Raw genomic sequence first — 24672 nt, forward strand, 5'->3', positions numbered from 1 at the left:
CAGTGCAGCCGTGGAAAACACCTGAACAGATCTGAGAGTATGAGTGCACTGGCAAGATTATTACATCTCATTTACAAAGGCAGTGCAGCTGTGCCACTGCCGCCTTTCAGTAACATCCTGGACCCTTGAGAAAGGTAGTTTTTCAAAGGATGTTTTTGCCGTGCGAGAAAATAAAGTCCTGAGAGAAAAGTCTATGCGAGTAAAGTTAAAATTACGCTTTTTTTTTGGTATTTAAAAGTGACAATATGCAAGTGATATAGCTTCACCTTTGGGACAAATAGCGTGTGTAAATTTTGTTAGTTTTGTCTAAATATTGTTAGTAGCAAAAGACTTAAGCGTACTTCATGTAATCAGGGGATGGTATAAACTTTTATATGTACATAGCTGCGTTCCATGAATATGCAAAAACAGCCATTGAAGCTTGCACTGTGCAAAGAACACGAGCGATGAACCGTGCAGTGATGAACTACTGAAGCTCAGCTTTCACACTGAAACCTTGTTTTTGTAGTTGTTTTTTTTTTCCTTTGTTCATTGTCTCAGGATGGTAGACAATCCTCCGTGCTTATCGGTTCTGGTTGAAAAGTGTTTTGATTAATGTTCAGTTGAGTTTACTACTAATACATTATTTGTAACAGATTGTATAGGTACAGTGGAAAACTCAAGTATTTAGCGAGCAGTTGTCTGACTTAACATGGCATAAACGCACAAATTGCAGATCCAAAATTACAGTTGTAGAGGGTGTGTAATTGAATAGTTAGTATAGAACTAAAACACATTTCATATACTTATGCCATATGCTTAGTCTAAAAGAACTATTTTCCTATGGTAGAATTTTAGTATAATGAAACACGCTTGCCATTCGCTTCTGGCTATAAGTCAGGGCTGTGTTTAAGGCAGCACGTAGTGTTGTGTGAGCTGTCACTTAGGAGATGTGTAACTTACAAAACATGTTCCAAAGATAAGATATAAAACACACAAGCAGCTACCTCTGATAGCAGTCTATGAGCCATGAAAAACAGAAGTTATGGCTGAAAGTGTAGTTTTGTTTGTGTTATTGCTGTAAGCAACCCATTTTGCTGACAACAAGATGTTCTTCTGTGTGCCATTGGAAAGAGAGATTCTACATATTAATGGAGTCTAAAGGTGATTTATATGTACACGAACGCTTCATTGATGCCCTGGAGCAAGAATAAAGCATTTGATTTAAAGAATAGTTAAACATTTGCAGATCTCAATAAACTTAAGTAAATCTGATTATTACTGTTGCTCTTCTAAGATATTCTGAGTTGTATAACCTCCTAAGTCATTGCGAGCAGTGTCATTCCTCTCTCATGTGTTTGGTGGAGTTTACTGTCTGGTTCGCCGTTGGCTTCTCAGTTGTATATTTTCTATAATTCTTAACTTCTATGACTGCAAGGTATAAAAGTCTTAATTAATGTAGTTAAATCACATTCTGGAACTTGCAGGTACAAGTTAACCATTATGCCACCATGCAGTAAAACCTTTCCAGCTCACTGTCTTGGTGTCTATAGTATACGCAGACAGCTTCATAGTATATGAAGCTCCTGACCAATTTAATTGATTTCCAATGTAGACTGGGGGTTGTTTATCGTAACTGCAATTGCTGAAATTCGTGAGCAGGAAAGCGTGTGAAGGTCTTCTTTGGTGTCTAGACCTTGAATGTATCTAGATTTCAGTGCGTGTGTGCCATTGAAACCCATCCTTCCTTGTTCTGGGCTACAACAGATCTGAGGACTTGCTGAATGGGGTCTTGACCCCCTTACATCTGCTTCCACTGAACCTGAGTTTGCTGGTCCCATCACCATGGTTACTCTGTTTTTAAACTTGGAAGAGAGAGTCTGTTTTATCTTTTTGTATCTCCTACATCTGGAGTTGTGCCACTTTTCTACGGAGCCTTTGACCAATATACTGTGAATCAATCACAACTGCATACATAAATGAACATTTTGTCTTCGTTTAAGATAAACCTTGAATTATTCTCCTCTTAACACTCTTTTTGGATTTCATGTTTTCATTTTGGAGGCCCATAGTTTTTTCAGAGCAACCTGTATCTCTCATCTGGGGTCTTTTGAAAACGTAAGCAGAGGCGGTGGAGATAGAGCAAAGATTTACAAATACTGTATACTGTTATACAGTATAGGGCAGTAGGAAATCACAGTGCCATATTATTAATCCTGTCTGGCAAAGTGCCACTTTAACTGTAGTGACCTGGATGACTTGTTGTTGTCAGCCTTAGCTAAAGTGCTTACCAGGCCCACTCCCAGCTACACTTGTGTGCAAGATACCATGTACTAAAACAAACTCAGCACCTGGTGCTGAAGGGACATGCATTGGGCTATGAAAATCCTGCGATAATGGAAGTAGCATCGTTTCACTATTAAGTCTTACACATTGAAGATGCAGAGGGGGCTTGAATTTATCTTCAAACAGGGCCTCCTCTTGCTGTGTCAGCTTAAGGAGTAATTGATTGAGCAGGATAGATATACAGAAACCTGCTAATGTGAGCAGACTTTTTCCTGGTGTAGAATTTTTTTTTACATATATTAAAGTTTTCTTGGTAGATTCTTTCCTGGTTCTAAACTGAGGTTGTTAGTGGTCTTGTCGTGTCTGTGTGGCAGTTTAAACCCGATGTGGTTAGTCTTATCTGTTTCTTTGTAATGGAGTATGGTAATGAATGTCTAAGAGCATTCAGAAGAAAATTAAGCTTCACAGTTTCATCTTTGGACATTGTTAAATTTCAGGATGATCTATTAGTTGGAAATACCTTTTGCATGTGTGTTTTTGGTAAGCCTGTCCGATGGATGGAGTTGCCAGAATTTGAGATGCGTTGTTTTTCATAGATAAGTGGGCAGTGCTTTGAATTTGTATAGTAGTAGCTTAATGTGGACCTCTAAATTATTCTGTAATGAAGCTGGTCTTTGCTTTGATGTTTGGTTCTAAAAGTAAACAGAATTGGAACTTTAAAGCCTCTCTGATAGTGATGGCATCTGTGAACAGATTTTGGAAACTAAATTCTAGAAGTCTGTCAGAAATACAGGCCAGGGTGATTGTCATATCATTTAAAAAACAAGCTACTTGTTATACTGAGATGTACTATACAAGAGATCGCATTGCTGAGCTATTGTCTAAAACCAATCTGTTACTGTCCAGCACCAGCCTTTAATAGATTATTTTTCAGCTTCATGTTCTGTTAAAAGGTTTTAGGCTTACACGAACATTGGGTTGCTTTTCATTCCAAAGATTTTCTTCAGAACTTTTTAAAAGATTTTTTCAATTTTCTACACATTAAATGCCAGTCACATTTCATAAATCAATACCCTGCTGACTCTGAATGACAAAGGAAAAGTTCAGTAGATCTGGCATGCAGCCTGCATTACCAGGAAGTGGGTGCATCATGCAAGCATTGAGTTTACAGTACGCCTACATGCATACTTATTTTCCTTCTCTGAGAAGAAAAAAGCATCTGCCAATAACTGTAATGTAATAAGACTTTATTTTTATTCTGTTGGATCATAGAAGCCGATTCTGTATTACCTAGGAGTGGTGTCTGAGAATATTCCTGGACTGTGCCTGTCGCCAGTTGCAATTTAATACTGACTGTATTCCAGAACTAGTATAAGCAGCTATATTGGTAGCATACAGTACATCTTGAATGGGTAAAGCTATTCATTCATCAAGCCCCCAGTTATGAAGTGTTTTGTTACAGTTAGCATAAAACATTGATGAAAAGCAACAATAAATATTTCTGTTTTATTAGCTATGAAAAAGAGGACCTCCTGTGTGCAATTCATTTAATGGAAAAAAAACGTTTAACAAGTTAGATCAGGGCACAAATAACTATGACTTTCAAAGCTGTAAAAAACAAAAAAAAGTCCCAGAAGGCTGAAAGGGAATATCCCCTCAATTACATCATCGTCCAGAGCACCATGGTTGGCTGACTGCCCTGTGTGTGGGTGGAGCTTCCTTCCTCCTATCCTGACTGGAACTTGTTCCACCTAGAGCCATCGCAGACCCCGTAGCCCTCTTGGTACTGTGGGCAAAATGTGCTCTCACATGGTGCTTTCTCTGTAGTTTTTAAAATCAGTCCAGTCTACAGTAAAATCAGTCTAAGCTACAGTGTATTCCAATATTGAAATTCTGATTTACAGTATCACTGGGCTTTCTTTAAATTCGTTCAATTTATAAACTTAGTAGCCAAGTAAAATCACTAACTTGGTTAGTAGTGTTAGAATAAGTAGATGGTTTTCGCTGGGCTAAATATCTATAGTAACGTAGATAGACACGACACGGCTATTAAAAGTTATCCATTGTATTTGGAAGATCGTTTTTTTATTTGAATTAATTTGTTCGCGTTTTTTTTATTTGAATTTATTCTGTTCCTTCTCTCAGAGGACTGTAAAACAGCGTGCTAACTTCCTATCCACTTTCTCATTTTAGAGCACAAGAGGTTATAAAAGAGAGGAGCCCATTGGGCCATTCTATTTCATTTGTTAGTCCCCATTAATCCCAGCCCTTTTCTGAAAGATGCCAGAGTATTGCCTTCAACAACATGACTTGGTTCATACTCCCACAGCCCATTGGGTGAAGAAGAGCCTCCAGTTCTTGATTTTAAATGCCTTTCTGTATAGTTCCTGCTGTTTCGTGTTTCACTGTTGATTGTGAAGACCCTTGCTGGGTTGATGTGATGGATGCCCTCGAAGCTTTTGAGTATTTGTAGCAGGTCCACTCATCCTTCTCTGTTCAAGACTGAAAAGGTCCAGTTCCTTCAGCTGCCTGTCAGTGTAGGACATCCCTGTGAGTCCCAGAATGTAACTGGTTACTGTTCTCTGGACAGACTCAAGAGAAGAAAATATCTTTTCTGTAACATGGTGACCAAAATTTTTTCACAGTTTTATAAATGGGGCCTTAGTAGTGTGTTGTACAATTTTAACCTCCCTTGGTTTTATTCTATGCTTTTAATAATGTCGTAACATTTTGTTCGCCTTTTTAATTGGTTCTCCGTATTGCCTAGAAGAAGTAAACAATGTTTCAATAGAAATACTTTAGTCCTTTTCAGAATTAGCCCCATCTATCTCCCATTTTGTATTTATAGACTGTTTTTACTAAGTGCTAAGTGCATACTTAACCCTGCACTTGATTATAATAAATGTAACCTGATAGGTGTGTGCCCATCCTCGTATTTTATTCTAATATTTCTGAATTTCATTTGCTGCTTCTACTGTGTTTTAAGTTTTAAAATGTTGCTGTTTTTCCATTGTGTGTCAACAGCACCGAAGATGAATGAAGTCACTTTGCCTTTAAGCTAGTAGACCTAAATGTCAGCTTTAGATTTCAGGCAACCACTGGTAGTGTGGCATAAATTGAATAAAAACGTCAAGGGTTGTGCCAATTGTTTTGTGCCTTACTAGACGAGATCCTTATCAACCTTTTCAAGGTCTCTTGACCCTTGACCCTGAGCTTTCTTGGGTCACAAGGATTCTGGGAGAATTCTTTCATGTCTTACCTTAAATCTGAAGCTTTCAATGAGGTGACTATAATACAGGTGAGCATGAATGTCATGCAGCATGTATATATTACTCAGGGTAATTGCAACTCCCATATAGTGGGGCAAGTTCACCAGAAACATTTTTACTTTGTACTTTTACAGGGCATTCAGGTTTAGAGTGTTAGAATGTTTTATGGATAGTTGAACAGTGTTTCCATGAGCAACAACAGGATTGGTTTAGATTTAACCAACCACAAATTAAAAACTATTAGTATATTTTATTAGAAATGTGCTTAATTTCATATTTACAATTTATCCTTTAAAAGTGGTTAAGTTTAGGATTTCTTTTTGTTAATGGACTAACTGCGATAAATGGGCTAGTGAGAAGTGGGTTTTATAGCTGGCAACCTCTAGTTTGTCCTGATTTATTTTCCTCTAAGCTGTAGCTTTCATTTTTTTTACTATAAACTGTGCCCCATTTTCACTTACAGCCAAGGTGATATGAGAAAGCCTGAAATAGGACAAAAAAGATGCCATTTTGGTATTTTTCCTCATTAATTTAACTAAGTGTGTATATTTATCATAAAACATTGTTTTATGGAATAAAAATGAACATTTTTTAGAAGGTATTTCCAAAAGAAATTAGCCTCTTTGATGAAAAGAGAAAATTCCACAGTCCTTGGTAGAATATTTTGGAGATATTAAAACCTTAAGAATGGGCTGCTAGATTCTAGGTGCCTTATCAAAGTTTCAAGAACAGTTTATAAGTGATGATGACCATTAATCCTAGAGTCTCTTTGACTCGCATTTCTGTTCAGCAGTTCATATATGTCTGCTCTATATGGGTGCATTTGTTTTTAACACTTGTTAAAGGGGACGTCCCAGCCACCTTCTTTTCAACGGCAGATGAATATAGTTTACAATAACAGCAACTACATTATATAAATTTATTTTTAACAATGATAAAACACACTCTATGCTGGGAAGGTGATGAATACATTTTGCTAGATTGGGTTTTAGTGACGACTTTGTGACTGTTAATTGCATTCTAAAGGGTGGTATGCCATTGCAAAATAAACACACATAAGTGGAGAACTATTAATAACCCAGTGATAAAAATATGGTCTTTTAAGTTTCTTGTATAATTGTGCTGCAAGTATGTTTAAATCTTTCTGAAGTAGCTTTTAAATGGCTTTAAGGAGGGCAAAGTTTGCATTAATTAATACTGAGAAATCATTCATGTTATTGTTACAGTCAAGGCCAGTCCCATCTAACAGCCAATGTTTTGACTGAGATGATGTACTGTATGCTGACCTTGTTGCTGAAAGCTATCATTAAAGTAGCATTGATTTGGCTGGAATTTTGTGTTCATTTTGCCTCATTATCCAAGAGTTAAAAAAGATGCCAAAGTGTTTGGGTTTGCTTTGCAGCAGGGTTGTCTGATGTCAACTGCTACGTTATTGACTCAACCTATTCTAGATATTTTCTCATGAAAAATATATTTGAAATATTATTAAACGCTTTAAACCTTTACAGTGGATCTGTTTACATCGGGCTTAATACTGTGAAAAGTGAAAATGAAAGCTAGAGTTGAAAGAGGATCAATATGAACTGAACAGTTTCGGATGAGCTGTGCTCAATTACTTAATGGGAACTTTGTGCTTGAATTTGGCACACCACCGAAGTATTAGTCTACAGCAGGTAAAATCAGGCTCATACAACCTAAGGTATTTATCAACATAATTTATCTAATTCTACTAAATAGTGCACTGGAGGCCAACTTATTTTTGTGTTATCCAGCTGATCGATAAATGTGATGTAATTAAAAACTGACTTCATCAGTTTAGTTGTGTACTTTCTAATATTTTGCTTCACTACAGCAACCAAACCATTGAAAAGAGATTTTGGTTTGGTGAGTATTTGTCTGTAAAGAGCCATTTGCAACAACGTCCTAAGAATGATACATTTATAGTATTTGAAGGCAGGGTTACCACTATAGAACCAGTGTTTTCTGTTATTTGTAAAAAGGCTAGATCTAAATAAATAAAGACCTTCATTATAGAATCCAATGTAGAACGTTTAATATTTCATTTATAATTCCTTCTACAAAAAACATTTAACCAAACTATACCTTTGTGTGAGAATGCACAACAGTTGACTGTTTTCATCATCTGATAGATTTACATTATTTTTTTCTCTTTTTGTTGCAGTCTTACTTCGTCACAGATTATGATCCCACGATTGAAGATTCCTACACAAAGCAGTGTGTGATAGATGACAGAGCAGCTCGACTGGATAGTAAGTACACCGTTAAGGCATGAATCGCGTTTAACGCCCAAAAGCTACCCTAGATTAAATGTATAGAAACACATTCTAAATTGAACCTTGAACGTCAGAACTGTTGGATTGATGAAGATACAAATTTGCACCAAAAACATATAGTGGTCAGCCATTAATTTGCATAGATATCATTACATTGTCTCACTGTAATTTGAGTCTCCTCACAGAAATATCAAGTCCTTCACAAGTTAGAGATATAATTATATTCCACCTAAAGCACGAGGAAGGTTTTAATAAACAGCGTGTAAAACGTTAATTTAATGAAGGAACTTGCCCTGAAACATCATTTCTCGTAATCGGAAAGTAATTCCACATTGGTGGTGTAGTTCCTGCAATCCATAATATAACTAGACTGCTGTGTGATCCAATTTCTTTTGATTAGCAGCTGTATTGCAGTGGCCGATTAGTTCTTATTTCCATGCTGTCAGGAAGCCTTTGTCTTTATTAGCCTGCGATGAGGTGACAGTCTCAAACCCGTGTTTTAATTTGTGTTTTGACTGCGTCTGCTGCCTTGCATTTCGTGCCGTGGCAACGACTGACTTGTGGGGCTTCCCTTTTGTTGTCAGTCTTGGACACAGCGGGACAGGAAGAATTTGGAGCCATGAGAGAACAATACATGAGGACAGGGGAAGGCTTCCTGCTCGTGTTCTCCGTCACCGATAGAGGAAGGTAAGTGGGACACAGTGGCCAAACGCAGCCTCTGGCTAACTCCAGTGCGATGGAAAGGCTACTCCTTTCCTTTGTGAAACTGGTTTTAGGGTGTAAAAGACTGACCCTTAGTGAAAAAAGAAAGACTTCTCCCCCCCCCCTCAAAACGTGCCTCAAGCTGATCCTAATCCACCTCTGGAGTGTTGATGTGCCCTGCTGCGTGTATTAATTAAACTGCCATGCATCAGGAGTCCTGCCACTTTCACTTTCACTCCAGTCTACTCTAATTGCTTGTGTAAAACGATCTGTAGAGGCAGCTATAAGGGGAAGACTGGTCTGTTTAATTCAATTAGTTACCTGTGCCTTGAATGCATACAGTTTTTTTAATCTGTATGTTGAAACGGCAATTTTTAAACAAATTAAGGACTTCCAGAATTTCAAAAACCCAGCTATGATTTATTTTTAATCATGTTTTTGTAATTTACCTGGTAGCATGTATAAAATCCCATCATTGTTAGTAATATCAGTCAAAAAGCTTGCAATATGTTGTGTGAGAACCTCAGAAATTTCACAATTGTCATAGTTTGTCCTAAGGTCCATTTTTCTGTTGCCTTCCTACTGTTAAGTCATGGTATGGCAGTTGAATCTGTATTTACAATACAAGAATAAGTCCTTGTGCTTTCTCCTTTCTATGTGGGCTATAAACAGTTTTTCCTTTTGTGGTTTGTATTATTGAGCTATGACTTTAACCTCAGAACAGGATTTACAGTTAAGTCTAGTAAATCTGCCAAGTAGTTATTTGTTGGAACCCATTCTTGTTTTGGTAGGAAACGTTTTGTTTACACTTTAGGTGTTCCTTTATATTTATGGCTTTCTGTACAATACAGAGAATTAAACTTTAAACCTCTTAGCAGAAGAAAAGGGAACTGTGGTGCCTCAAAAATAACCTCTTCTTTCTATGACTGCTTGACAAAGTGTTCAGAAGGTGTGGACTTTCTTATATGCGGTCACTTGAGGGATAACCAGATTTCTTGTCTGAAAGGCTTTCCTTTGCCTTGTTCAGAATGTCTCTCCTGCCAGGGCTATCACATTATGTTTCGCAAAAATGCTTCCAGCTGACTGAATCCAAAGGAAGAGGTTTAATTCATGTGGTTTTGGTTACATACCATTGAGATTTTCAGGAGATGGAAACCCTTTTCTGGGACAGAGAAAGTATTGAGCATTTTCTCCAAATGTCATCTAATAGTAGCCACTCCATGGTCCATGTTACAGCACTATAAAGAATTTACTTTTTAATCTGGGAAGTTGTCTATATGCAGTACATGTGTATCTTTAGAGCTGCATGAATATTTGTTGCACAGAGAATATGTGCAGAAAACCTTACATCTAAGCACTAGACTCTACAAAATGAGAAAAATAAATTCTACTCCTACTGAAGTGTCTTTTGTGAGCCTTTATCCTAGAGAACACTTTAACATTTGGCGGAAAAAATCTCTCAGAATTCTATGATATCACAAAATGTAGGACAGTATCAAGATTGCTCTTATGCTTGTTTCCCGTTTCTGTTATTGACTATCTGCAATACACAACAAACAACCTAAAATAAGTTAACTCTCTACCAACTCGTAATACAGTATATCCACTTTGGATGAATACAATATCTTATGGGTTAAAGGAGGATACAGATGCCTAAAGCTTCCCATTAATGCTTAGATGTGTAGAATTTTTGCACCCTGATTAATGTATGGCTCTATTTTTAATATGCATAAGTTTAAAATAAACGGTAAATAAATATTAAGAATGCTACCACATACTTTTAGATTGATTATGATGCATTTGGAATCTAGGGGGTTAATTGTGTGGATCCTCTGGATTTTCGACCTCAGACTTCATGGAAGCAAAAGCAAATGTTGATGGTTGGGTAACAGTTGGGGAAGTTGGAGTGGATGCAGACCACTTAGGCTGGGAAACAAAGACGCTGATTCTTTTTTTACCCCTGTTATTCTTCATAAATCCAAGAGATCCATGTAGGCCGCTAACCTGTGATCAAGTTCTGTTTTGAATTTGAAGCTTCACTCTTCGGTTGACTCTTTGTTGGCTTTTTGTTATGGGATTCTGACAGCTCATTCACCTCCTCTCCTCGAATATCGTCCGACCCTTCAGAGTGGAAGCCAAGGATCTGCATTTCAAATGATCAGAAGCATTCCCACCAAAAAATCAACGCTTGCCAATCCTTAAAGGCTTTGATCTCAGTTGTTCCCTTTTATTCCTTGCTGGTCCTACTGCCCATCTCATAAAAGGGTACCATTTCATCTACCTTACACACCTAGTATCTGTTCTCCTTAATGAACTTTAGAAACTCTGCCTTGAATGGTGCAGATGCTTCATGATGGACTGTCTCAGTTTTTTCCCCTTGCAGCTTCACACTACCCAAGTTGCTGTTTAAACTTCGCAAACCAGCCTTTACTTGCTTTGGAAGCTGCTCACAACACTACTGCCACCTTCGCGCTTCACCACATGCTCATGTAAACTAGGAGCTTCCTCTCATGTGGCGATTCCATCAACATCATTTTTCATTGTTCACTTGTCATGTGTTGATTAACACTCTCATTTGTCCAGTGTCTGTCTTCCCCCTAGGTACTCGAGAAACCTCAGCTCTTACCGAACTGGCAGCCTTAACGGTTGTGTGACCTTTACGCCGTTCTTTCTGATGGTGCATATGGCAGATTTGTTCACTTGATAACTGACAGTGTGTCCAGAATGACCGTGGACCTATTCTCATCTTGTATCATTCATTCATTCTGTAGTTACTGAAATCCATGAATGGTTCTTTGATCTTGACACCTCTGGTTTCATTTCAGAATTGTCTAACCTTTATTCATTCTGCACTATTTATAGTTTTGAAGAAATCTACAAATTCCAAAGACAAATCCTCAGAGTAAAAGATCGTGATGAGTTTCCCATGATCCTTGTTGGAAACAAAGCTGATCTGGAGCTCCAGAGACAGGTAAGATGAATAGCAGAATTGCAGGGACTCCATTTTCTACTGTATATAGGCCAGCTGTGCCCTGAGCTATTTGGTTTCTGTCTTATCAGTCATGTCCACTGTGTTGCTAGCAGTTTTTTAATACAATAGTAGAAACCCTTCCCTTAGCTCACTGAGATTTAGAACATTTTATACACCCCTTGTAGGCATTTTTTATTGTGTTAAAAGGATGGCTTACTTCATAGAGCCATATGTTCCTTTCTTACTAGAAAAAGCATCTTGCAAACCAATCTGAATTTCCATTAAATGAAACTTGTTTCGTTTATCGGTACTTTCAGAAAGTGTTCTAAAACTTCAGTGTAAAGCAAGGTCTCTGATAATGAAGACCACTGTGATTTGGAAGAAAGAGGAAGAGATGGAGTAGAGTAGTTGGTTGGAAATGCATGTTTTTGGTTTGCACTACTGATGCAGAAATGGGAATGTTTTGGAAAAACTGGTTCACTGTATTTTTATTTTAGGGATTGATAATTGTAATGTCATACTTGAAGGATCACATCACCCTTTCTTAGAGTCCTTGCACTGGCTTCTTGTCAGGTTTTGGGTTGACTTTCAAATTCCTCTGCTACATTAAGACTCTGTGTGCAGTGGTATCATGCAAGGATGGTCTTGGAATACTCCATTAACACATCATTGTGTAAGGTTTAAGTGAGGTGCAGAACGTCTGTTTGCATGTAGAAACCAAAACAATAGTGGCGATGAAATGGCATTCAATACCTGCTATTCAGATGAAAGTGAACTAGTGGCTTTGTTGTGTGGGCAATGTGGTGGAAGCCTGAGCTTGCTTCCTTAACATTGCTTATAGGTTGCCATCTTGTGGAGACAAAAGTAAGTTCACCAGATGTACAGGACAAAAGCTAGTTAAGCAAATATGATAGAGCATTGTTTTTTAACTGATGCAACATAATCTGCGACATTTGCAATATTGACTTTATTGTAGTGATATTTTATGAGTAAATAGTCTTTTGGACCATAGAGCTCCTTAATAACCATGTAGATGCACAAAACTGTACATTATTTTAACTTACTTCAGAATATATTTAGACCTCGTATCTAAGCTTGTAATTTAAAATCATTTGCTGTTAGGCAGTGAGGTTAGTGTTCATAATTTTTTAGATAATTTTATATTGTAGGTGCAATGAAGGGTATGTTAAAAGATTAACATTGTGAAATTCAAGTGGCTAAGGATATTTCCTGACATTATCACTTTAACTTTAAGAATTAAAATAGGTTATAGAAACAATATGTTTAGGCCCTTATTATGGAAAAGAAAAATGTAAACATAGAAAAATATGGTTATTTGCTCTGGAGTATTTCGATGTACTGACTCTGTCATGCAACTCAGCAAGTTTTCCAGCAGAGGGCACATCAACCAATAACATCCTTCAGCTCTCCTCAGGTTTAAGTTGTAGTTCTTGCTTCTATCTGTGTTTTTTTTTCAACAAGTTCCTAGCAAATTGCAAAGTTGCAAGTGTATGTCAACTATCACTTTAATTAATCTACAGTATGATTTAATTTTTATTTTCTAAACTTGCTGATTTGTAGATGAAGGCCAATTTCATATACTATTGGACAGGTCACCCTTCTAGGGTAAAACATAGAGCTGGAATTCTCCCCTCCTTTCTGCTAAACAAAAGTGAACTGTGCTCCCCTGAAGCCTGATCTTGTCAAATTTCAGAAGATCCAGAGATGGCGCAACCTATAAGGAAAATCTAGTCACTGCTGTAAATGGTATTATTCACCAGTAGACGGCTCTCTTCTTTATAGACTGTTCCAAGCCAGTGCTCCAGTGACAGGGGATACTATGGTCTTAACTATTTGCAGGTCTCTACAAGGTTACTGGCAGTATTCATGATAACAGAGCTGCTAACCCAAGTGATCTGGCTCAGTTCCACTTCAGGCTTGCTCAGTCCGCTGCTCCTGACCGGCTCTGTTTTTATATTTTTTGTGTTGCCTTTTTTTACTTGTTTTAGGTGACGCAAGAAGAAGGTCAGCAGCTAGCAAGGCAGCTGAAAGTAACTTATATGGAAGCCTCTGCTAAAATCCGAATGAACGTAGACCAAGCCTTTCATGAACTTGTTAGAGTAATAAGGTGGGTAAAGTGTCATTCTTTAACATTTTTACTTACTTCCTGAATTAAATGGCCTCTTTTCGTCAGGTACAGTTTAGTTATTCAGTAAGTAGATTTACCGATGAGTACAGAACCTTCTTGGATTTTGTGGTTGTAAGTGTTAAGTACCTAAACAAACATCTTGACAGGAAACATACATATACCTGGGGTTCTTAACCTGGAGGTTGCACAATAGGCACCAGAGACAGAATCAGTCAAAGGGTAACACACACACTAGGGCGGTAAACGGGACACGTATGCCGAGTCAGGGTGGTTACACATCAACGGACAATAACAGAGGTAAACAACTAACTATTGTATTGATAGATGATAGATACTTTATTGATCCTGTGAGGGGAATTGCAGTGCAACAGCAGCTTAACACAGACAACACAGTCGCAGTGTAACGAATGATACAATAATAATAATAGTACAATACATACAATACAATCAGTACAGTGAGGGGTGCACTAAAAGAGTTACTCACAGTCCAGGACACACAAAGAACAAACTAGAACAGAACAGTACGCAGAAAAATCGTGTCGCACATATGAATGTTAATATAGATGTAAATATAGATATAGATATAAATATAGATATAAATGTATTGCACAGGTCCCTGGCATATATTGCACAAAAAACGGTTGTAGACGGGAAAAGAAAAAGAAAGAGAACAGATGTAGCAGTAGATGTGTAGATGCGTTCAGTCCAGAAACGGGTCACTGTCAATGTTGCCTCTGCCCAGACGCAAGGTGGATGCGTTGTACAGTCTTATGGCAGAAGGCAAGAATGACCTCCTGTAGCGCTCCCTGTCGCACCGTGGATGAATCAGTCTATTGCTGAATGTGCTCTTCATTTCTGCAAGCCTGTCATAGAGGGGATGGGAGATGTTGTCCATGATGGCCTCTAGTTTGGACATCATTCTCCTCTCTGCATGGTTAAGACGGTTACATTAGCAGGGTGACTTAGTGGTCTACAGAGAAGAAAAGAAACCCGGCTTCAACTCCCAGCCAGCTCTACGGTGCTACATGAATTCCTATTGGGCGGCCACGACCGCATTTATGTTTTTAGTGCTTTTTTCTTTTGCGCAAGGTAGTCGTGATTAACCTAGCAATGGAGCGTTTTTTATTAAGTGGCATTGGAAGAGTGAGGGCTAAAGAAAATGTGGAGAAACGAACAGCAGAAAAGTAACTTCACCAGATGCACTGTACAAAAGCTAGTTGAGCAAATATTCAAATAACATAATAGTATTCCTAAAAATATTAGAGAGGCTGGCTCTGTGGATATTTTCAAACAGCAGGTCAAAACTTATTTTTTTACTCTTGCTTTTACTTAATTTTTCTTATATAATTTCAGTGCTATTTGTATTGTGCATGGTTCTTTTAGTTTGTTATTGTTATTTTAAGTTGCTTACAGGTTTTTTAACCTATGTTTTTGTAAAAAGCACTTTGAATTGCAAGAAAATTGTATGAAAGGTGCCATATAAATAAAATTCATTAATAATAATAATAATAAGTGAGTAGGCTTACACTTTATACAACGTGACGAGATCGGTGGGGGGGGTCGTGAAATATGTTTAACCCCAAAAAAGGTTCGCACTCTCAAAAAGGTTAAGAACCCCTGATCTAGACCATTTTGGGTACTTACCAGTAGTCAATTTTGTACATTGCTAAGATACACCAGTGTGTCTTTTTTGATGCCTGTTTATATTCATTTTGTGAAACCGGGACAGCAAAAGTGAAAAATGCACCGTGATGGATGTTATTTTCACGAGCTCTGTTTGCTTTGTTGTATTTGTCACAGGAAGTTTCAAGAGCAGGAATGCCCCCCCTCTCCTGAACCTACACGCAAGGAAAAGGACAAGAGCGGCTGTCACTGTGTGATTGTCTGAGAGGGTCACTCATTTTCAATTCATAACCAGCTGCTGTCACCAGTCCCTACTCCTGCCTTCTGACATCACTTCCTGTGTCACTCAGTACTGCCTTCTATACCTGCATGACTTACAAGAACGGCCACTGTGACAGCCTTATTCCAAGAAGCTGACTCTGTATAGACATGAAAGGAAGAACTAAGGCAACTGGCAAAGAACAAAACATTAACATCAAAATCCACAAAAGAATCCCAACACTAAGGCTGCTTCTTAAAGCGCTAGATGATTCCATTTTTGTATTTTAAAAGACTTTTGTTTGCCTTGTAGTGAGATTTGTACTTTTGAAAAGACAGAAGCAAAAAGAAAATCTGGAATGTAGATGGAAAACTGTTTTTAGCTACAGGTATGCCTTATGGAGTGAGGTGTTATAATCAAGCTTCTTGTATGTCGTGCCATTTCAGTTTTACTTTAACGTGCTAATCAGCTACTGTACATAACTGAAATTTCTTGTGATTGAAAATATATTTCTAATTAAATTGCCTAAGTACAGTGATGAGGAAAAGTGAATGATGTGCCAGGTTTGACGTGTATATGTATATATACTGGTAGCCAAAAACAATGCTAACTGTAAATTCCACTGTTGGCGAATGTATTCAGTTAACTTTTATTTGGATGCTATGATTTCTTTCAGTGGCCAAATCTGCCAATTTTGTGAATAATAATTAGACTTTCTAAATGAAAACTAGCTTGAGTCCTGAAGGGCCTGGTTCCTTAACTCATTACCTCTCTTGGGTTATGTTTCCACTGACTAAACTAAACTGTCTGGCCAAACCAAGTAACAGCGCTTGGTGTTCCACATCCACATTGCAAATGAATAAATAGGTTACATTGCAGAGCCTGTGTGTGGAAACAGGAGATGCCTTTTCACAACTTCTGATGCATGGAAACCTGAGATGAACCAACTTTGTGTTTTTGTTTTAATATTTTTTTTATTGCAGTTCCTGTGGAAACAAGCTCCAGCTTGAAAATTTAGCACTGAAAAAAGCAGGCATACGCAACATAATTTTAGCTAGGGATTGGTTACCCTTGGTTAAATAGGAACTGACATTTTTTAAGAACAGTCCTGGTGGTTTTGACTAGGCCTGATTTAGTCCCAAAGTCATATTCTTAAATTGGGACGAAAGGATCATTCCCCATATTTTACTGTCACAGCCCAGGGAACTCAAAGCTCAGTGTGATCACACTGGGATTACCGGGGCAGAAGTTTATACTAGCTCTGAGTTTTCATCATTCGTGAGGGTTCACATCACTCTTAAGAAATTTCACTATTTGTTTTGTCTTCCTTTTTGATGTGAGTATTTCTAGATAAGGGATACAAAGAAACTATTGTAGTTTTTGTTTTATCTTCATGTAATATAAGAAAAAAGATGGAAATGATCCTTCCATTGTTGGAGATGATTAAATGTTTTTTGCTATATACTTTTATACATTATTTTCTTATCAGACTAGTTAACAAGTATTTTTATATGTTTGTAAGCGAATATGCTCTCACGGCATAACTTGTGTATATGTAAAGATGAGTATTTAATTCTCACGGTTTGTTTTTAACTGACAAGACTGTAGGCCTATGCTGCAAAACTGTGGTCCAGAACATATCTTTTCTGATACCCATCTTATCATTTGGCAATGCCCAGCTGTAGCCAGCTACTCGCATGCTAAATGAACATATGTTTATCAGAGTTAACCTATCCCAGTTTCTCTGACTGTCCATTATGAGACCAGTGTGTATTTTTTTTTCCAACAAGAGCCCCTTCAGAACTTGTCCTCACTATTTGGTTTGACTGTGGATCTGTCAATTCTGTGTTCTGTAGGTAGTTGTAAAAGTTCCAAAAACACCAGAGTTCCACCTTTTGGAATCTTGAAGACTAGTGCATGACCCTTCTTCCCAATGACAAAAGTTTGTCTACATCAATGCCATGATGTGTTTTGGATCTTCTACCCCTGTATAGCTTCTGGTGGTGCTATAATAAAAACATAATTAAGACAATTAAAACTGTTACTGATTAATTTTGCATGTTTCTGTTTTTCCTGTCCCCTTTGTGAGACTTGGGCACAGTCATTTTTCTCATTATGAAATGAGAAACATAAACCTAATATTCTTGATTTCTTAATGTTGGGACGGGGACATAGCTGTAAGGCAAGTAGGCTAAACTGAATTTCCTTAAACTCTACTTGCTTTTCTGTGTATATTAAGTGAATAATAATCTCTCGTAACTCTTCACCCTTTTGATTTCAAACTTTCAAGATCGGCTTGGACAGTTAGCTTCAGACAAGTCAGTGTCAGTGTCCACAGATCAGCTGTTTCTGGTAAAGTAAATTACAAACTCTTATACGGTTTTTACTTATGTCAAAGTCCGTAAGTCTTTGGCTCATACAAAAAAACAATTGCACACTGAAGTGCTCTGGGGTGGAACCTTTGATTGTACATAGTGTAGCTATGATGTGGAGCATGCTTTTGTAGTATTGAAATTTTCTTATTCACATAGGCACCATATTTACAAATGACCTATACGACCGCATACTATGCGGTGTGTTTTGTCGGCCTGTGATATCTATTTTCTGGTGTATAGGTCTGTGATATCCTTTCATACTATATCACCTGGTAATTAGAATTATGTAAGAAAGCTGAAATATCTTGACTTTCAGTTTTATAGATAAAGACATTAAAATTTTCATTAAAAGGATGTAACCCCTTCTAGACATCTAATGAATTGCCCTTTTCTTTAATGTTTAGATTTGGTAAAGTTCTCAGAGATATAGTTGTTTTAATGACTGGTAATCCAATAGGGCTGCACACTTTTTCTATCATGAGTATAATACTTTTATCGTTCAAAAACTTTTGTTTCAGCTGAGTTGTTTTATTGTTGAAGTGTTGGCGTTTTATATAAACAAACAATTCCATGTTTTTTAATCTGTAGAAAAACAGATCATTTCCTTTTGGTCGTATTCTTGCATGGACTCATTGTAATATAAACAGAATTATCAGTAGTTACATGTTATGTTGATTGTATTCTAAATAAATATAATGTAATATAAATATATATGATTTATAAGTAATTGTAAATTTCACATCATCTGGACCACATTGTGTGGATTATGATTAGTTTTGCTTTAAAAATCTGGAATCAATAGTAGTGAATACTTAAGGAGAAATATTTCATGTTTTAAGAATGATTTTCAAAACCTGCTTTTAACTGCAATATCTAACCATACTGAGCACTCTATAATACAGAGAACATATGGCAGTTTTTTAATATGGGTTGACTTTGAATCTCACAGAAGATAACTAAATCTCCACAATTTGTTATCTCTGTCTTTGTATGAAGCCTTCTGTACACTATGTACATATCACTAGATGTGGTATATTTTCCTTGTGTTTCAACAAGTGTTGTCTTTCGGTTAGGTTTGTCCTAATTCTGCTTGCTCTTCAGACTTGGTAACACACAAAGACCAATCAGATTATATCAACTCAAAACCTAATAGGTTCCTGTGAAATACTGCATCAGAGGGAGTTCCTGAGGGACATAGCAATTGATCTTTGTTTCAAATGATCTGCCCTGTGCAAAACCTTCTATGCATTCTACTCAATATACAGTATGGAGGTAACTCGCAGAAGTATTTGATTCAGTCAGACTTCTGTAAACTGAGATTGCATGAAGAAGAGGCTGTGAAGTTGTATGTAGCAGCAGCAGTACTGATATTACTAATTCTTTTTAGGTGATCAAATGTAGACATAGTAGTGCCTGGCTGTTCATGTGGCCATTTGTTAGATCCACATACAAGATTGGTTTCTCATTCTGTTTTTGTTAAGTTTTCAAAAGGGAAAGGCACATTCACTGCACATTGCTGTCAACTTCTGTAGCTGCTTTGGATTCAGAGGCTGTGGGCCTCTGTATAACCTGACAGAAAATGATTGCGGTCAGCAGAAAGACAAGACTGAGGTGGCCTTGGTGTCCCACAGGAGAATTGCCAGAGTGACCTTTGTCCTGTCCCCTACACTCTTATTGAGCCCTTGCAAAAGCTCGGAACATGTACGGAACCTTAGTTTCTATTTTAGGTTTCTGATCCTCATACTATTGATACACAGCTCCAGCTGCTGGGGACTATAATCCACTGAGTTTTATAGATGTCTTCATATTAATAACTTTCTGAAAGCTGGGAAACTACTAAGTTCAGTTAGGAACATAAGTAATTTTATTTTATCTTTTATATTTATATTTTAGACAGATACATATTTAGGCTTTAGATCATCTAAAGTTTATATTAATCAATATCATCATCATCATCATCATCATCATCATCACCATCTTATGGGTAGAAGTTTTACCTCCTTGATCTTATCTCGGAAGCAAAGCAAGTTGGGATTGATCGCTACCGGGAAGAAAGAACTCCGAAGAGAACCATGTTGCGGGTGGTTGGTGGTCAAGTAAATGACGCTCTTTTCCTCTGGATCACAATTTCCAAACCAATTCTAGTGTAATGGGGTACTGAGCTGTAGGACATGCCACTGTTTGGATGGGAGGTTAAACCAAACCAATTTTCCTTTGAAAGGTCATTTTAACTTCCTATGGCACTTCATGGAAGAAGAGTGTTAATCTTGGTGTTCTGACTTAATTCCATGAATGGCCTGCTGAGGGGTTGTTGGGGCTGCTGGTGTAGAGTGACTGCCTCTTATTACCCAGCTACTGCAGGTCCTGCACTTCAATAGTGAGTGAAGTGGACCCCTTGCTGTGTGTACAATGCTTTGGGATTAAAGCACTATATAAATGCAAGGAATGATTATTACTGTTGTTGGTACATGTCAGAGCTTATCAAAATTGTTAAATTACAAGTCTCACAGTTCCCTGTTCTTTACTTTTAATACTGCACAGAATGCCGCATGTCGTTTTAGACCAAATCAATCCAGCAGAACTAGAAAACCGTATTTCACATTGGTATTTAAAAACAATAAAAAAGTGTTGCACATCTGAAAATAAGCAAAATGCGCCATTGCTAGGTGAATGTGATTGCTGTTTTTCAATGTTTACTTTTACCCTCTTGTAGAACAGTATGCAGAATAACTGCGGAACCTCGCTGATGGTTACATTTCATGACCGTAGGAAGCTGTGCTTGTAGTTCTTCACATCCTAAACTTAACTTAAACTTATATAGCGCTTTTCTGGACACTCCACTCAACGCACTTTACAGGTAATGGGGACTCCACCACCACCAGTGTGCAGCATCCACCAGCATCCACCTGGTTTTCAGTGTTTTACCAGGCAGAAAAGTAAATTTGAACATTTCTCTTTCTGTGTTGGAAGTATTACTCATTTTCCTCTTAATGACATAGTTGCCTGAAATCAGATTAGAACTACAGCATGAGTCTCAAAATTAAAATTAGTACTATGTTAAGAATTGAATATGTAAATGAAGACAGATCATTTTTATTAATAAAGATGCTGTACCTGTGAAAGTTCAGCATTTTATAGTATGGTATATGACCATATATGTATTTATGATTTTGGTTTCAAACTAAATTAACTAGCACCAACATTACTAATTAATATTCATTTTTTGATTATCAGGCAATTCATAGTATAGTATATCCATAATATGTACTGTAGATGTGTGCTTTTTTCAATAAAACATAAAATGGATGAACTGGATACAATGTTCTTAAGAGAACTGTTTCAAAGTCATGAAACATCATGTCATGTCACAATCTCGTCATCAGAATCTTGTGTTTTTACCTACCAAATCAAAGGGAAGGAATATCTTTAACATAGACATTAATGACACAGAGTGTCACTGTGATGCATATTTGTTATTACCAAACATCTGATTACATTATATTATTTAATGTATGACTCTACAGTGTTATCATTTTATTCCGCCCAAGAAAGGAGTCACTGGTATATTGGTTTCTCTGCCCTTAAAGTAGCTATGCAATGATTGAATCTCTCTGTAACTTTAGAAGATAGCATTCGAAAGAAAGACAGGAAAAATAGATGGCCTTTCAAGTAATTTTATTTCACCACTTAAATAGGATCCCATTACAGTTACCTACTGTTTTTCCCTTCTAAATCCATTATTTAAAGCCCTCCTGGGGTAATTCAGTTTGCTGTTTACATATTAGATGGAACCCCCACCCCATCACTTCACCTCCCCCCTAGCTGTTGGGCATCTGTGCCTTTGGCTTGGCTTACTCACTTAAGCTTTGGATTTGGATGTCTCGGGGGTTTTCTGTTAAGGGCTGTCTGTTTTCCTCATAACAATTTGTCTTTGAGTCAACTGACACTACTGGTGGCTTTAGGAAGTAAACAAATCCAGGACTCCAGTGATTTCCAGCACTCATCAGTATCTTCTTTGAGGAATCTCTGTTTGCTTCTCTGTCTGCAGCTGGCAAAGCCCATCTCCGGAGAACATTCATTCTAATTGGCTTTCAACTGTTATTATTTCAGTCTTTGTGGGATCAGTATTCTAATGTGGGGCTCCATTCATGCCTCACGATTGACCTTCATCCCATTTTGTCCATATTTGTATAACAGAAAATGACATCTTGACCTTGCAAAGAAAGTCATCTTCGTAATTGATAATCAGCTTCACCCCATTCTCCATTCAGTGAAGTTTAACCTTTCATTATATTAAATTACAAAGCCTTCCTTGGACACCAGCACTGTTGTTTTCACAAAAAGAAAATATTTGTCTTTCCTGCTCAGATGTGGTTTTTCACCTGAAAAACACTACTAACAGTACCATAATTTGGAAATACCCCACTGGCTTCTACATTTTTCCTGTTTTTTTTTTTTTCCCCGAGCATGTTGCCCTAATGGGTTGTGTTGTTATTAACATCTCATGGTGTCCTCAAAAGTCATCACCATGTTCAAATAACCACAGAAAAAGTCATTCTGTACAGAAAATGGGTGTTCACAGCAGAATCAAAACAGTGAATAACATAATTCCATTTAGAGGTGTTTATAATAAACAGTCACACCGGCAAATATAATTACACTGATCAATTTCCTTTCTTTTCTGTCTCAGTCCCCAAGGTCTGGATGAGTTCATTAATCTTTTCATCACCTTCCTATTTTATTTATAAGACCTTCAGATTGTTCCCGCTCCTTTTTGATGCTCTCCCGCCAATTTCCCAGGTGTGTTCATGCTGCCATTTGAGTCATCCCTAGACATACTGTACATGTCTCAATTTTTCTCTCTGCCATCTTTGAAAAATAGTTCAAGATGAAGGATGAGGCCCTGTCTAGAACAAAAGAGAAAGCCGTTAAACCGAAAACAGAAGAAAGTAAAGCATCAGAGGAAAAGGAATTTGTGTTTGATTTATTTGACTAAGTAGTTTGTATTGTATTTGTATTGTGCTTGGCTGCTCTCCTGTGTACTTTAGATGTGTGATGATGGAAATCCCAGAATAACAATACAGTATTCCTTATTCCTCACATTTGTACAGGGGTTTTCATGCAACAGGATTCGTGTTGACACAAAGGTGGTGACTCATTTTATCCACCACAGAAGAACAGGACCCTCCTGGGTGATGGATGTCAGCCATTCTTCTCCAGCAGCTCTTCACAAAGCAGATACGGTGGAAGAGTGAGACATGTCTTCATCAATTCAATAAAGGGTGACATTTAGGAAAGCTATCCTGAGAAGGCCAAAGCAGAATTCAACCAGGACCCTGGGATCTAGGCCTTACTACTCTTGCAAACAATGCTATTAAATAAATTAATGGTCAAAGAAAGGCACAACCTATACCACAGTATAATCTGTGACCACACTGATTGATAGTTTGGAAATTCTGATCACAGGAGCGTAAAAAAACAGGAGACAGGATCCAAAGACGAGAGCACCACCTACTGATCCGGCAGCACCATTCCCAACAGATCCAGCTTCACTTAGCGTCTAAGATCTGATGAGTTCAGAATGATGGTAATGATGGTATGAAGGTCATAACATTGCTGCTTTCTTAACAATAAAACATGTCCCATATATCATTAAAGACACGTGACCTTCTGCTTTGAGGTCATATTGTACCGATTCTAACATGATTTAAACGGCCATGTTTGTAAGTGTCTATCCTGTGATGTTTTTATATTCTATATTGTTTTATATTTTTAATGAAAACTTGCAGTATTACGGCTCTTCAATTATGTTGTCATTAGTACTGTAGATATTTTTGCTAAAAAGCTAGTAGCAAAACATCTTCCTTGTAGTCTTCTTTTTTTAGAAGGTTAATAAATGCCAAAAGATCAACAGGTGATAAAGTTATTTTTTAGTTGTGTAAGTGAATTTCCAATTTCCACAGAATTGTAATCACTAGACAATATATGTCACTAGTTATATTGTCATGGTAGTGACAATATAATTAGTAGTGGTAGTAGCCAGCTTTAGTCTAGACATAACCCTACTTAACAGATAACTCCTGTATAAATCTAAATACCAATATATTAAAGTGGAGAATCTTCTTCAGGAGTGTGCACCTTCTCACACCTGAAAAAGACTCCACACCCAAAAAGTTTATCTTGTGTGTGCATGCTTTTAAGCGAAATATTAAGACACCATTAGGAGGACGCTCTATCGAACGTATTGGTAGAGGATATATATTTTTCTGCCTTCGTTATCCTGTATTAGTTGTTTGCCTAAGACTCGTTTCTATAGTAGTGTTAGTTTTAACGTCAGAAATAATCCCCGAACGCTGCCTTTCTTGGCGCAAAGATTTGCATTTTTTGCATGGTTTATTTCTAAAAAAATGTCAGGAAGAAATACACGAAGATGCATAAAGTCCTTATGTTACTCCGCACTTCTTTGCACACCACACCCCAGCGTCTTCTGCTTTTGTTGGTTTGTTTTAACGAGCACCATAGAACACAAACACTGCTATTAGTGTGTGCACACTGAGAAGATTTAATTTGTCTTGTCAAGGAAGGAGGGCTGTTATACCCTGGGATATCATGATTGGTCAACACGGGAGGGGATGATGTAAAAAAGATGGAGCTGTAGCTGTGGTAACAGGAATAAATAAGCCACGCAGTGCATCACAAGAAGCCACTGTATAGAAAAAGCGGTCAAAAAGCAGTTGTATTATTCAAAGGAGAATAAATTGAAGT

At 37.4% G+C, this 24672-nt stretch overlaps 1 protein-coding gene across 1 annotated transcript in view; it reads left to right on the top strand.

The window, feature by feature from the left end:
* Nucleotides 1-17584, top strand: part of rras2 (RAS related 2) — a 46934-nt gene extending 29350 nt beyond the window's left edge. The window contains exons 2-6 of the mRNA XM_088611057.1: nt 7717-7804; nt 8413-8515; nt 11393-11501; nt 13511-13629; nt 15451-17584. Of these exons, the coding sequence (XP_088467183.1) occupies nt 7717-7804; nt 8413-8515; nt 11393-11501; nt 13511-13629; nt 15451-15538 (507 nt within the window). The 3' untranslated portion in view covers nt 15539-17584. The remainder of the gene's footprint in view (nt 1-7716; nt 7805-8412; nt 8516-11392; nt 11502-13510; nt 13630-15450) is intronic.
* Nucleotides 17585-24672: the final 7088 nt, after the last annotated feature.

The sequence above is a fragment of the Lepisosteus platostomus genome, chromosome 18 (genome assembly GCF_059453375.1).
Source record: "Lepisosteus platostomus isolate fLepPlt1 chromosome 18, fLepPlt1.hap1, whole genome shotgun sequence".
NCBI lineage: Eukaryota > Metazoa > Chordata > Actinopteri > Semionotiformes > Lepisosteidae > Lepisosteus > Lepisosteus platostomus.